Raw genomic sequence first — 15,066 nt, 5'->3', positions numbered from 1 at the left:
ACTCGTTTATTTTCTGTCCTTGCTCTCAAGGACGTGCAAGTCACAGTCTTGGCCAGCACTCAGCCTGTGTACAGCTGCTTACCGCACGGAGACGGTGGGACTCACTGCTTACCGCATGGAGATGGTGGGACTCACTGCTTACCGCACGGAGACGGTGGGACTCACTGCTTACCGCATGGAGACAGTGGGACTCGCTGCTTTGGAGCTGATAGCTTGGGGTGCGCATCTCACACATGTTCATCAGGGCCACTGATGTGTGGTGACAACCCAGCCCCAATAGTAGCTATGAGTACCCCGGGAGCACAGGGCTACTCGTTCACTAACCCTGGGCTACTCTCATCCTTGTGAATCTGGGAGGAGGGTACCACCAGCATCCCTATTTTCCCAATGAAAAAACTGAGGCATAAAGGACCCGGAAACTCATCGAAGGTCAAAAGGCCAGTAAACGTTAGAGCTGGAATCTGAGTCCAGCCTCCTGAATCCCTGCCGTACAAAAACCCGATGATGCTGATCTCCTGCCGTGGGGTGGAGCCTGCCTCTCTCATCAGGAAACGCCTTCGTCTGCTGGGTCTAGACCACTTGCTCTAGCTTGTGACAAGTGTCAAACCTGACCTTCATTCCCCTAATGTGCAGGGAACAGACTGAAAAAAAAAAGTTAATGACAAAACCCAGAAGTGAGCCTGGTGGCAGTTTGTCTTTTCTCTCCTGGTCACAGAACAAAAACCTCAGATTTAAAGAGAAAGCACCTATCTGCTTGAATGCAAGGCACAGTCGGTAGCCTCTCCACAGGGGCTTGTACAAGGCTCCCGTCTGCAGTGCCCAGGCTCAGAACCTTGGTGAGCACCACTCACCGGTACAATTCCTGTGTAAGCCTGGGGGTGGGGGTGGGGCAGGCAGACAGGCCTTTCCTCTTGCTGGCCGCCAGTCCGTGTATACAATGTTGTCCCGGCCCATGCTCAATGGCGGATCAGGACATGGGGTGCGGACGTGCTTTCACTGAGAGGATACGGTAGGAAGCCATGTCTCAGTGCTCTAGATAGCCCCTCCCGTTTTGAAAAGTAGGAGTCAAATCTCCCACACCCCCAGGTGATGGAATCGATCCCCACTCGGCTGATTCAGGATTATTGGTCGGCTTTGGGATCAATCACACTGGGGTTGAGGGCCTAGCCAGGCTCTGATCTACACTGGCTGATGCAGTGGCTGAGGGCTTAAGAAAGGACAGAGACTAACACTGTGGCTGGACTGTGAAATGTGCCCAAGGCTCTGCCTTTGTGTTGGTCCCCAGCTGGTGGTGCCCTCAGGGGAGGTTGTGAACCCTGTGCCTCACGTGATCACTACATGTCAGAGTTAGGGCTCTGGGAGCAGGCTCCATGAGCTGGAACTGGGCTTGGTTTAGCCTGAGTTTCTTGCTTTGTGATCAGCTCAGGTATCAGGAGGCTGCCTGTTGCACCCACTGCTGTGCCTTCCTTCCAGGCTGGGCTGTATCCCTCAATTCCAGCCAGAATAATCTCTTCTCTCACTTGCTTCTTTGCCTGTCGTCTGTTTATAATTGTTTACAATTGTGCGTTGTGGGGAGGGGGTGTGTCATGCTGCATTTGTGGGGGTCGGAGGGACAGACCGTAAGAATCAGTTCTCTCCTACCTTGTGGGTTCAAACTCAGGTCGCTGGGCACAGCAGTGGGTGGCTTTACTGGTCTGGCCCCTTAAGTTGCTTCTTGTCAAGCATTCTTCACAGTGGAAAGGAAAATGGTGGATACAACTGATGGTAAAGATGTTCTTGTTCCCAAGAGACAGCCCAGCACTTGAGAGCACTGGCTGCTCTTCAGAGAACTGGGTTCAGTTCCCAGCAACCACATGAGGCTTGCAACTTCCTGTAACTCCAGCTCCAGGGGATCTGCTTCCCTCTTCTGAGCTCTGAGGGCTACACACACACACACACACACACACACACACACACACACACACACAGAGAGAGAGAGAGAGAGAGAGAGAGAGAGAGAGAGAGAGAGAGAGAGAGAGATGTCCATACATACAGATACATATATACACAGACACACAGGTACACCCACACCCAAACATACCCCCTAACACACATATTTATACCCTAACACACATACAACTATACATACATAGAAAGTCACATACACCCATACACACAGATATGCACCCCCTCACACATGCACGCACATACATACATACAGGCGACACCCATACCCACATACATACACCACCACACATATACCTTTATACATACATACCTATATGCATACACAAACAGACACATACACCCATACACACACACATACATGACACCCACACCCACATGTATACCTTTATACATACATATTATACACATACACACACTCACACCACCCCCCATGTACACACATATACTCACACATCCATATACCCATACACACACCTGCATACACACGTATACCCCCCACATATGCCCATACACATATACACTCATATACACAGACACATAGCCCCCATACACCCATAGACACACGCATGCACACCTCCCACAAACCAGATGCACATATGCTCATAGTTTAAAACTAGTAAAAATAAATCTTTAAAATGCCCAACTCTCCCTCCCTCTTCATTTTGATTCTTTGACTTTGCTACTTCGTCTTATCTGGAGTTTGGGTCTTTCCCTCACTCCCTATATCTGTTCTGCTCTTTCGACCAACTCGGTCCATGGAATGGCAGGAGGCTGCTGGGGGGCCACCGAGCCTCCTGTGAGCCTTTGCCTCAGGAAGCCCTGGGTACCCAGGCCCTTGTTCTTAGAAGTTTTCTTAGGTACAGTGTGAGCGAGCCCGTGTCAGCCCACTAGATGTTGAGAGATACTGCTGTCTTCCTAATCGACCAACCAAACCAAACCAAACCCTGGCCCTGTGTGGACCAGACAACCTCCGGTTTACCCATCAGCTGGATACAAGCAAGAAGGCAGGCCTAGCCATATACATACATACAGACATACATGTACACCCACACCCATACACACACACACACATATACACCCCAACACACACACCCGTACACAGACATGCAGCCAAGGTGGGTTTGCCCAGCAGTCTGCAGACTTGGGAGTGATGGGAGAGGGTTCTAAGTCATCCCGAGTTGAGCAATACATCAACACTCCAGCTGATCAGTATGGCCAGAGCCTATCACTAGCCAAGGAAAAGAGGCGGCCATCTTTAGTCTTTGGAGAGGGTTAGCAAGCTACAGCCAATGAGTGTGTGCGTGACTTGTTTCTGTAAGGGAAGCCTTATTGGGACACAGACATTACAGATGTCTCTTTCAGATTACGACGGTAAAGTAGTTTCGAGAGGGATCGTGTGATCTGCGACACCCCAGACCTGTCCTAGCTACATCGAGGAGTAACAGTAAACACATTTCTCTAACACCCACCGTGGGGTGACAGTCATAATGATAGCCTGTCTAATCCACCTGAGCTGAGAGCCAGGGAGTGATGATTCCTGTTGGGAGACCCCTGGCAGGGTTCACTTTCCCCGTCTGGCATGGAGGAAAACAGTTTCTGCTCACTACACTTAACCTCGTGGTTAAGCCTCATTCAGATCGTACGGGTGGGAAACAGGACCCTTCTCTTCCCATGCCCAGAGCTACGTGACCCTCACGCTTCCAGGAGCCTTATCCACGGGGATGGTAGGGGAGGCGTGTGGGTGCTTCCAGGAGATGCCGTGAGGAACCTCGGGGCCTGTTTTCCTAAGGGGATGCTTTAAGGGCGTCCAGCTTGGGCTGCCAGTGGAACGCCTGCTCCTGATGAGCAGTTCTACCAAGAGGCCCAGAGGATGTTCATCAAAGGTGGGCAGAGGCTGGTGTGATATGGTGAGATTAGCTTTGGCTATCAATAAGGGATGAGGACATGTTCAGTGTTTGCTGCTGGCGGTGGTGAGGGAAAACGGTGATGGTGATGATGGTGGTGGTGCCGGTGGTGATAGAGTTTGTAGTGGTTGTCTGTATCTTCTACCCATGAATTATTAATTCTCTTTTCAATAATGTACCTGACCTGTGATTTCACTTCTGGGCTACTGTGGTAGTTTGTGTAAATTGGTCCAGGGAATGGCACTGTTGGGAGGCGTGGCCTTGTTGGAGGAGGTGTGGCCCTGTTGAAGTGGGTGTGGTCTTATTGCAGGAGGTGTGGCCTCGTTGAAGGAGGTGTGGCCTTGTTGGAGGAGGTGTGGCCTTGTTGGAGGAGGTGTGTCACTGTGGACTTGGGCTTTAAGACCCTCATCCTAGCTGCCTGGAAGTCAGTATTCTGCTAGCAGCCTTCAGATGAAGATGTAGAATTCTCAGCTCCATGCTGGCCTGAATGCTGCCATGTTCCTGCCTTGATGATAATGGACTGAACTTCTGAACCTATAAGCCAACCCCAATTAAATGTTGTCCTTATAAGACTTGCCTTGGTCATGGGGTCTGTCCACAGCAGTAAAACCCTAACTAAGACAGTAACTCTTTGTATACAAGAGTATTGGCTTTCAAAATTTGTCATGAACTCCCCAGAGGCAAGTCCTTGGGATCTGCTTTCTACAGTGTCTATGAGGAGAATTTGGGCTGTGATATCAGATAGACTTGGCTAAAGGCCTGAGAGGGCGACATGCCCTGTGTGCTCTGTGACCAAGAATAGTTGGGTCCACATCTTCGAGCCTCTGCTTCCTCTTCTGCCGAGAGGGACAAGGAGACACCTACATGGTAGGGCTATGGGGAGGGGGTTGCTGAGTGCATATGGTATCTACAGAGTGGCAGTTATTACTGCAAAGGCCAAGGCAGAGGTTTTCAGCAGTGAGGTTGGAGGGCACGTGCAGTTTTGGAGTGAGGGGACCTGTGTGCTTGTCTGTAGACATCCGCACTGGTTGTGGCTTGTGGGCCGAGGGGTGCTGTTGACATCTTCTGGGCAGAGGCCCAGGATGCTGCTTTTAAATATCCCACGAGGCACAGGAGAGCCCTTCAAGACTTGGGGCTCTCAGTCTCCAGACAGCAGCAGTGCTGCAGTGAGCTTTTGTCTGTGCCTGAACCTTTCCTGGTGAAGAGCTACGGACCTGTGGCTCTCGGAGCAGACATGAGAGGAACTACGTGCCAAGGTTTCAGAAAGCAAGCACGTTCTCTGGAAGGTTGGTTGGTCTCTGAGTACCATGGGATGAGGAGGAGGAGGTCATGCCATCCCTTTAGGCATGGGACCGCAGAGGCTTGTGGGAAATAGCTCTCTGAGTCTTGGACAGTGCTGTGGGTGTGGGGTCGTGACCCCTGAACCTCAGCTGAGACTTTTTCTTTGGTGTGGGGGGGTACAAGCTCGGCATTGAGAGTTCAAGAAGAGAGAGTTTATCTTTGCAAAGTATTTGACGTTTGAGTGTCTGGCTTGGTAAGGGATGACTCTGGCCCCAGCATATTTGCTGCTGGGATCTAACCTACCACATCTACTCTGTCTATTCTCTGTTATTTTTTTTTGTGAGCCAGTTTTGCTGACTCCAGGACGCTTGTCCCTTTTAAGGGGACAAAGGAGCAACTTAAGGGTTCCTGATGGGCTAGCTCTCCGGGTCATTTCAGCTTCGTTCCGTTTCTGACCCAGCAAGGCTATGGAAGTGGAGGTGGGGTCTACTTACACGTGAGACTCAGGCAGGGAGGGCGCCATGATACAGTTGTGGATGGGTGTGAACGGGCGGATGATGATGCCGGCCTCCAACTTCTTCAACCTTTCGTATTCGTAGGTGCTGAGGGGAGAGCAGAAGGGGGGAGCAGGGTGAGTTGGGGGAAGCAGTGTTGGGGCTCATCTGTGTCAGGGCTTGACACTGGGTACTGGGCACCTGCAGTGTATGTGCCTGGCAGTCATGACAGCGCGCCAGGTGAGAATCCTGGAGGTGGTCGGTGAACACGACACATTAAAAAAAAAGCAAGGCTCACCCCACCAGAGGAGACAAGAAAATAAACAAGAAGGTGAATTCCTTGTTTCAGAGACACCAGGTTTTTGGAATGACTCTTCCAGGAGGAGAGGGAGGGAAAGAGGGAGGGGGAGAGAGGGAGGGGGAGGGGAAGGTAAAGGGGGACAGGGAAAGAGAAAGAAACCTGTGGTAACTTGCTCACTCAGGCTCCCAGCCTGTGGGATTGTGTGGCTCACGTGCAGGACAAATCTCGCTTTATTAGTGGGTCCTCTCTGTGAACCCCTCCCAGACACAGCAGAGGTGGGCACTACACACCTCATAGGCGTTTTTCTATTCAGTCAGGTTGGTAACCAAGACCGACTCACATGCTTTCTGACTCCACTCTACAAAGGATATTTTTGAGACCACATTTCAGTGGGCTTTTGCCCTGTGTCTCTCACAGAGCGGGTTATGCCAGCTACAGAAAATGGCTTTCTTTCCAATATTCCTGCATCATAGGCGGTTTCTTTTATAACTGAACTCGGCCTGCAGACATGTTTTAATCAGTCTCTCTCTCTCTCTCTCTCTCTCTCACACACACACACACACACACACACACACACACACACTACCCATGTTTTATATTTTAGACACTTCTTGTAAGTATTTGGTTCTTAAGACCTTAAAAAGGCTGGTCACTCCGGGCTACATCTCCACTGAGTATCAGTAGCAGCTGGGGATTGAGAGTCACTGCCTGCTTTGCTGGGGTCTTGTGCCCCAGGCTTGGGAGTCACTGCCTGCTTCTCTGTGGTCGTGTACCCCAGGCTTCAGCACCCCTGGTTCCTCACTCCCCCTTCCCTTGAAGCTCTGATTACCCAGGAGCCCCATTTAAGTATTTTCCTTACAGGATCACTCATGGGCTCCTGGTTCACTGACTTCTAGCAGTGGCGACTGAACACCTCTGTGCAGGGGCGGCAGATGTAGCAAGGAAGGAGGCTGACCCACCCCTTCCCCTCCCGAGACTTAGAGTCTTGTGAGCGTCAGGTGGGTACAACCAAGCACACGGTGTTGGCTACGTGTGTGTAGGGAGAATGCGCAGTTTACAGCCTAACGCTGGCTGGGATCCCCGAGGGAGTCATGACAGTTACAAAGCACCAATGAGAGGTGGGTCCCCATACTTTCCCATCCTTGGATCTTGCCTCTGGGGTGGGTTGACTCAATAGAATTTGACAAAAGTGATATCGCACCAGGATTCAAGAGTGAGCAGCCTCTCCCCCTGGCCTCACGGATGCTGTCCAGCATCCACTCTATGAGGAGTCCCTCAGCCTACGAAGACTGTGCCACAGGGCAAGGAGGCACCAGGACTCCCTTGGGGAGGTCAGGGAGCCATGTACTGTGACCCACTCTGGCTGGAGGGATGGCCACCCTCCCTTCCGTCAGATCTGGGAAGGCTGTGTTTGCTGCCTTGAGTTAGTACATTTTGGAGTGGGCGCTCCACAGCTGCAGTGATGACTGGACGGACAGGAATTACGAGCTGGAGTCTGAAGGCCCAATGGGACTAATCAGACAAGTAGAGGGGGGATGGGCTGGTACTGGGAAGCAGCTGCCAGGGGTGGGGGTGGGGCATGTGGTCAGAGGGGAAGGAGGAGGCTGTGCGCGCAGGCAGGAGCAGCAAGCCACAAGCAAGGCTGTCTGGGCCTGGGAGCTTCTGCCCAGACTTCTGTCTTTTTCGCTGGGAAAAGGGTGCCCTTGAGAGGGTTCTGTTGGGAGCAGTTTCTCTTCTGAAAAGATTAGCCTAGCTTCTTGTGAGGTCATGCTGGCATGTGAGTGTTGTTGTAAAAAATATAAAAATAAAAACAAAAAAGTAAAAATAAAAACGGTAAACTGTTTTCCTCTCGGTGTTTTACCCTGCTAGGGTTCCACACCTCAGCGCCCCAGCTATCTGCTGGATATCTTGGCAGAAACACAGCCCAGCCACACACTTTCTTATACTGAGACTCTTACATAAAAGAACACACCACACAATAATCTTAGATCCAATTGGTAAGATATAATTGCCCTTTTAAACATACAAAGCCCGGTACCATCTATCCCTTGCACCTTTTATTTGCCAGCCAGGTCTCCCCACGCTTCTCTTTCTCCTCTCTTTTCTTTACAAATATATCAACTCTTTTTTATGCTTCTTTCTCCTTCTCTTACAACTCTCCTCTTCTCCCTCTCTTCTCAGTTCCCCATCGTGTTTCTAAACTTCTTTTACTCACTCTCCCAAATATATCAACTCTTTTATGCTTTAGTTTCTCCTTCTCTTACAACGACTCCTAGCTTCTCCCCTCTCTCCATCTCCTGTCTCCTCTAACTCTTCTCAGTTCCCCATCATATCTCTAAACTGTTCCCCTTCTCCTCCTAGCTTCCTTCTCCTCTGCTCACTCTTTTTAACTGTTCCATCCTCCCCCCACTCCTGCTCAGGTTCCACTGGCTCAACTGTCCCCAACTGTCCTCTCTCAACCTAACCTCTGAATCTAATCCCCCTCCTGCTCCTGACTCCTTCCTCTGCCCAAATCTAGTGCTCTTGCCTTTATTCCACAAATTCAGAGAGAACTCCAAGGCAAACCACAACATTTCCCCCTTTTTGTCCAGTTAAAAAACCTTTTCCCTATACATAGGTGAACTAAGTATTATTACCATTCTGCAATTTATAAAACCAACAATATGCTGATCACCCAGTCCATCAATTCTGTTCATTAACCATGTTATCTATATTATATCTTGGCAAGGCAAACCACAACATGTGAGCACCAGGCACCGTCCTCTGGGGAATCTGAGGACAATCCTGGGGTCAGAGAGCTAATTAAAAGATAGCCCTGGAATCTAGGTGCCCCGGTTTCCATGGGCATTGACTCCTTATTTGACACTGGAGCTGGAAAACAAACAAACTAGGGCTAAAAAACCACACTGGCAAATACATTGCTGTGCTGCCCTACTAAACAGGGCTACACTTCTGTGACTCCCAGAGCATAAAGAAGTTAGCCCAGCCCTCACACTCCTTAATCCCTGGTTCGATGCCTTCTCTTGACTCCAATAATATGACAAGTTCCACTCTCCGACCACCTCTTTTTGCCTGAATCTGTAGCTGTGGCTGAAAAAACGAGGTCACTGAGCATAGTGGGGAGGACAGCTTGCAGGCGAGAATCTGTGGTTCATGCTTGATTTTCCCCTTCCTTGCCTTGTTTGTCAGGCTTAAAGCCTTTGCCTGCAAACACTTAGATCCTGAGGTGTGTGCGTGTTTATGTGCGTGAATGCATATGTGTGTATATATGTCTGTGTATGTATGTGTGAGTGTATGTGTGTATGTATATGTGTGTATATATGTCTGTATGTCTGTGTGTGTATGTATGTGTGTATATATGTATATGTATGTGAGTGTACATATATGTGTATATATGTGTTTCTATGTATGTATGTGTATGTGTGTATATGTGTCTGTATGTGTATGAGTGTGTATGTATGTGTGTATGTATGTGAGTGTATATATATGTGTGTTTTTATGTATTTCTATGTATGTATGTATGTGTGTATATGTGTGTTTGTATGTGTATGAGTGTGTTTGTGTATATGTATGTATATTGGTATATGTATGTGTATGTATGTATATATAGGTGTGGTATGTGTATGTATATATAGGTATGTATGTGTCTGAGTGTGTATGTATTTGTCTGTATATATGTATGTGTATGTGTGTATATATATGTGCATATATATGTATGTGTGTATGTGTCTGTGCATATGTATTTGTATATATGTATGTGTGTGAGTGTGTGAGTGTGTATATGTATGTATGTGTCTGTGCATATGAATTTGTGTGTATGTATGTGTGTGAGTGTGTATGTATGTATGTATGTATGTATGTATGTATGTATGTGTATGTGTGTATGTGTGAGCTTGGTTAGTAAGCATTTATAAAAGAACACTTGCATCCTTGAGACCTCTACATTAGAACCATATTTGCAGAAGGCAGGTTTTTAGATATGAGATGCCTCCACGGAAAATAAGAAAAATATAAGGAGTTTAGCTAAAGGAAGTCCAGAGAGGTCAAAATCACTTTGTTGTATTATAGTCGCTGGCAGCCACTGGCATGTTCTACAAGCTGTGATCTGTGCTAAAGCTTCACTTCATGTAATCTTCATAGCAAGCAGCAGTGTTTGGTGCCACCCATGGGGGTGAAGTAAATGGAGGCTCAGTTGTGCAGGTGGAGTCAGGACTCAACTCCAAGTCCTAACTGTGCCCTTGACCATGACCCCACCCTGCTGTGGACAGTCTCTTAATGACTGTGCCCTTGACCATGAGGCCCCCTGCTGTGGACAGTCTCTTAATGACTGTGCCCTTGACCATGAGGCCCCCTGCTGTGGACAGTCTCTTATGCCAATTTATAAAGCAACATTTGATTGGGGGTGGATTACAGTTTTAGAGGTTTAGTCCATTATCATCAAGGTAGGACACGCAGACAGACATGGTTCAGGAGGAGCTGACGGTTCTACATCTTGAGCTGCAGGCATCAGGAGGACACTGTTCTCCACTGAGTAGAGCTTAAGCGTAGGAGACCTCGAAGCCTTCCCCACAGTGACACACTTCCTCCGACAAAGTCACACCTACTTCGCCAAGGCCACACACACTCCAACAAGGCCAAACCTTGTAATAGTGCCACTTGCTGTGGGCCAAGCATTCAAACACATGAGTCTATGGGGGCCACACCTATTCAAATCACATTCCACTCCCTGGCTTCCATAGGCTCACAGCTATAATATAATACATTTAATCCAACTTCACAGTCCCCACGGTCTACCGCAGGCTCAGCGGTGTCATAGTCTCTGCTGAGATTTATGTGATCTCTTAACTGTAATACCCCATAAAATCAAAGTCAAGAAGCAGATCACGTATTTCCACATCACAGGATATACGTTACAAAATGCAGGGAAGGGAACATAGTGAGGAAATGCTGGACCAAAGCGAAGTCGAAAACCAGGTGGGCAAACTCTGGATCTTCCTTGTGTGACGGCAAAATGCTCTTCAGATCTCCAACTCCTTTCAACTTTGTTGACTGCGGCCCACTTCGTTCTCTTGGGCTGGTTCCACTCCCCGTTAGCGGCCTTCCTCAGGGGACAGCCTATGGCTCTGGCCTCTCTAACGTCGCGGGGCTTCCAAAGCAATACAGGGTCCACCTTCTCAGCGTCACATGATGGCGTCTCTGGGCCTTCATGCAGACACACCTCTGCCACGTGCCCGGACCCCATAGCTCTCCTCAGCTGCAGAACCCCTTTTACACATGACCTCTCTAGGGCTCCGTGCAGGAACACCATGCCGCGTTTCTGGCCTCAGTAGCTTTCCTTTGTCAAAGGAGGAAATTCCATCCTTGATTCTAAAGTCCTGACTACGTGGTCCAAGCTGCCGAGCTCTGCTGCTTGCTGGGGCTGGAACATGGCTGCCTTGCTCGATTACATCTTCACCAGCTTTCTGCTTTCCCTGGTTTTCTCCACAGGTTAAGCTTGGCTAACCTGGAACTTGCTCTGCAGACCAGGCTGGCCTTGATTTCAGAGATCTGCCTGCCTTTGTCTCCCGAGTGCTGGGATGTCTGTTGGTTTTCCCACTGTCGTTAGGGAAAGCATCCTCAGTTGCCACACCTGGACCTGATTCCTTTCCATAAGATGGGAGCTTAGCTGGGTGGGATCTTGCCCTGAGGTTGCTACTCCCTTAATCCCTTTAATGTCCTTGAACACAGGATTTAACTCCATTCCCCTTTAATCCTTGAACCACACATTTTTGTATTTTCCCTTTCTAAACTTGCTACATTTCATCAAAATGCTGCACAGGACAAAGTCTTTGCTAGGCTATTTTGAGATTTCCTTTGTCAATGCAATTAATCTAAATCTCTTCACCTTAGCCTCAGGCAGACTCTTCAGACAAGGGCAAAAAGCAGCCACGGTCTTTACCAAAATACCACAAGAACAATCTCTAGGCAACATACTACAATTCTCTCCTGAAACCTCTTGAGCCAGGCCTCCAGAGTTCAACTCACCCTCAGCACCAATGTGTTCCATATTCCTATTAGGATGGTCCGTTGAGCCCCTCTTAAAGCATTCCACTGCTTTCCAATCCATGATCTGGCTTATCACAGCAATACCCTAGTCCCTGGTACCAACTTCTGTCTTAGTTAGGGTTTCTATTGCTGTGAAGAGACACCGTGACTAAGGCAACTCTTACAAAGGAAAACGCTTAACTGAGCTGGCTTACATTTTCAGAATTGAGTCCATTATCATCAAGGCAAGAAGTGTGGTAGCACACAGCGCAAATGTGTTGTTGGAGAAGGAGCTGAGAGTTCTACATTTTGATCCACAGGCATCAGAAGGAGACTGTGTTCCACACTGGATGGGGCTTGAGCATAGGAGACCTCAAAGCCCACCCCAAAGTGACACACTTCCTCCAGCAAGGCCACACCTCCTAACGGTGCCACTGCCTAGGGGCCAAGCATTCAAACACATGAGTCCGAAAGGGCCATACCTATTCACACCGCCACAGGTGGCTGCTTCATTAGACGACAGTTTCTGCCAAAAGGAGGAAGAACTTTAGTCCTCTCTCTGCTGGGGTAAGGCTGCGGCTAACTCGCTCCTCTGGGGAGGATGACGTCTAACCTTCCTCAGCAGCAGAAGACTGTGATTGATGACCGTGGGCTGCAGGCTTCCATGGCGTGGATGGAGCAGACTCTGACTCTTTTCTACGAAACGTGCTTGAGGTGAGAGGCCTAGCAACGAACCCAACCGAACCACTGCAGATTGCATGAGTCTACTGACATGCCGCACTGTCTGAACTATGGACACACAGTCTGCATGTGACAACCAAATGAGGGCACTTTTAAGAAAGAAAACACAGTACCACCCTAATCATATGCGGTCGACACTGGGGCTTCCTGACGGACGGATTCTGCTGTGTTATCGGTGTACATCTTGGGCATCACTCGCCACGATCCGTCAGCATTATGATCACTTTCTGTCGGTATTTTGTTTTGTTTTTATTTTCCTTCTAGATTGTTTATTTCAACTGAAAGGGATAGATATGGTGGAGTTCAGGGCCCTGCGAGACCACATCATTCAATACATCACTGTTAGGTGTGTAATAAGGAGTCCTCGGATTGTGGTAGTTTGACTGTGAAGGGTCCCCACAGGCCCACATGTCTGAACACTTGGCCTCCAGCTGGTGGTGCTGTTTGGGGATGGCTGTTGTTGTTGTTGTTGGAGAAGGAGGAGAAGGAGGAGGAAGAGGAGGAGGAAGAGGAGGAGGAAGAGGAGGAAGAGGAAAAGGAGGAGGGGGAGAGGAGGAGGAGGAAAAGGAGGAGAATGAGGAGGAGGAGGAGGAGGAGGAGAAGGAGGAAGGAGGAGGAGGAAGAGGAAGAGGAGGAGGAAGAGGAGGAAGAGGGGAAGAGGAGAATGAGGAAAGGGAGGGAGGAGGAGAGGGAAAAGAGGAGGGAGAGGATGGGAGGAGGGAGGAGGAGGAGGAATGAGGAGGAGGAGGAGGAAGAGGAAAAGGAGGGGGGAGAGGAGGAGGAAGGGAAAAGGAGGGGGAGGGAGGATGGGGAGGAGGAGGGGGAGAAGGAGGGGGAGGAGGAGGAGGAGGAGGAGGAGGGAGGAGGAGGAGGAGGAGGAGGAGGAGGTGGTTTGCCAGAGGAACTAGGCATTACAGGTGGGCCTAGAGCCTTCAGAGACCAGATCCACTTCCTGCTCACCCCCTTACTTCCTGAGTGCAGGTGCTGTGTGACCAGGCAGCCTTCTGGTCCTGCCTCCATGTTTTCTCATTGTGATGGAATGAATCCCTGTGGAATTTTAAACCAAACCAAACCAGAAAGTCTCTTGTCGTTTGCTCTTGTCATGGTATTTTCTCTCAGTCAGGGAAGAGCAGAGATCAAGAGATTCTCTTTCTACTCTGCTGTTTACTTTGAACTTGGTCTAAGACCTGATAAAGCAACTGTTCATGTTTTTTGAAAATCTTCTGGTCATATCTCATGCCATGAGGCAAAAACCCCTGGACGTCTGCCTTCTGGCTCCCTTTCCTCAGAGGACGGCTCCCTCAGTCTCCTCTGGGTTGCTCTCAGCCTGCTTCTGGAAGGCGGCTGTGCTCACCACTGTGCCAACAAAGTCACTCCGCGTGGCCTGCTTCCTGGTCATTTCTGTCCCGCTCTACTCTGTGCTGAGTGTGTCAAGGTCATTTAGAAGTTCTCACGTGGGGGTGGCTCCCGGTAGAAGTGTCGATGAGGAACTGTAAATCATAAATATTGTTCTCTCATCTCAGAACGAGTAAATGATTCATAAATGATGAGTGAGTGACAGCTACCTTAGTTTGAACAACCTCCTGGATGAAAGTGATAAAAAATGCTAGACAAAATGGAAAACAAGAAAAAGAAAAATTAAAGAGGGAAACGTAGGCTGCTAAGTGGCCATTGACATTGCAGAGAAGCCACTGAGCCCTCATCAGTCTCTAGTCAGCATGAATGGTGCTTTCACCGGAGGACGCTTGTCAGTCACTCTCCAATGGCTTCAGAGGGCAAGGAGGACAGAAATGACAGCCCGGGGCCTGCACCAAGGAGAAGGCTCAGAGGAGGCTGGGACACTACAGCATTTCCACAGTGAGAGGTAGGTGGAACTGTCTCGGCCTCCATGATGTCTGACTGTCACCTGAATGTTGGGCCCTGCTGTCCTCTGACCGACCCCTGGCTGCTGCTCACATGACCCCACTTACAGTGGGCACAAAACTTACAGTGTTAAGTGAAGTAAGCCACACAGAGGTCACACGTGGTAGGAATCTGCCCACAGGAACTCCCATCTATATAAGATGTGCATATCCGTCTCTCTTTAAATTAATGCCCTGATGATAAGATTTGAGTAGCGATGGGGGGGAAATTTGCTCAACTGTAGCTTCATGTTGGAATCACTGAGGGAAACTTAAAAAAATGCTGTGTATGGGGTTGAGGATTTAGCTCAGTGGTAGAGCGCTTGCCTAGCAAGGCCCTGGGTTCAAGTCCTCAGCACAAAAAAAAAAAAAAAAAAAAAAAATGCTGTGAACATGTAACTTCCCCACCTATATCCTGACAGAACCTGTTATAGCTGGCTTGGATGTAGTCTGGACACTGGTGGCTTAAAAAT

The 15,066-nt window shown here is 49.1% G+C and overlaps 1 protein-coding gene across 2 annotated transcripts in view; it reads right to left on the bottom strand.

Moving 5' to 3' along the window:
* The window catches only part of Ccdc60 (coiled-coil domain containing 60), a 158,175-nt gene that overhangs the window by 44,536 nt on the left and 98,573 nt on the right, over positions 1–15,066 (bottom strand). For both annotated transcript variants that reach the window (XM_032886802.1, XM_032886803.1), the window contains one exon: positions 5,627–5,734. In XM_032886802.1, coding sequence (XP_032742693.1) covers positions 5,627–5,734 — 108 coding nt within the window. The remainder of the gene's footprint in view (positions 1–5,626; positions 5,735–15,066) is intronic.

This window comes from Rattus rattus, chromosome 16 (assembly GCF_011064425.1).
Source record: "Rattus rattus isolate New Zealand chromosome 16, Rrattus_CSIRO_v1, whole genome shotgun sequence".
NCBI classification, from domain to species: domain Eukaryota; kingdom Metazoa; phylum Chordata; class Mammalia; order Rodentia; family Muridae; genus Rattus; species Rattus rattus.
The sequence above is the reverse complement of the archived record's forward strand: the minus strand, read 5'-3'. Positions and strand labels throughout refer to the sequence as shown.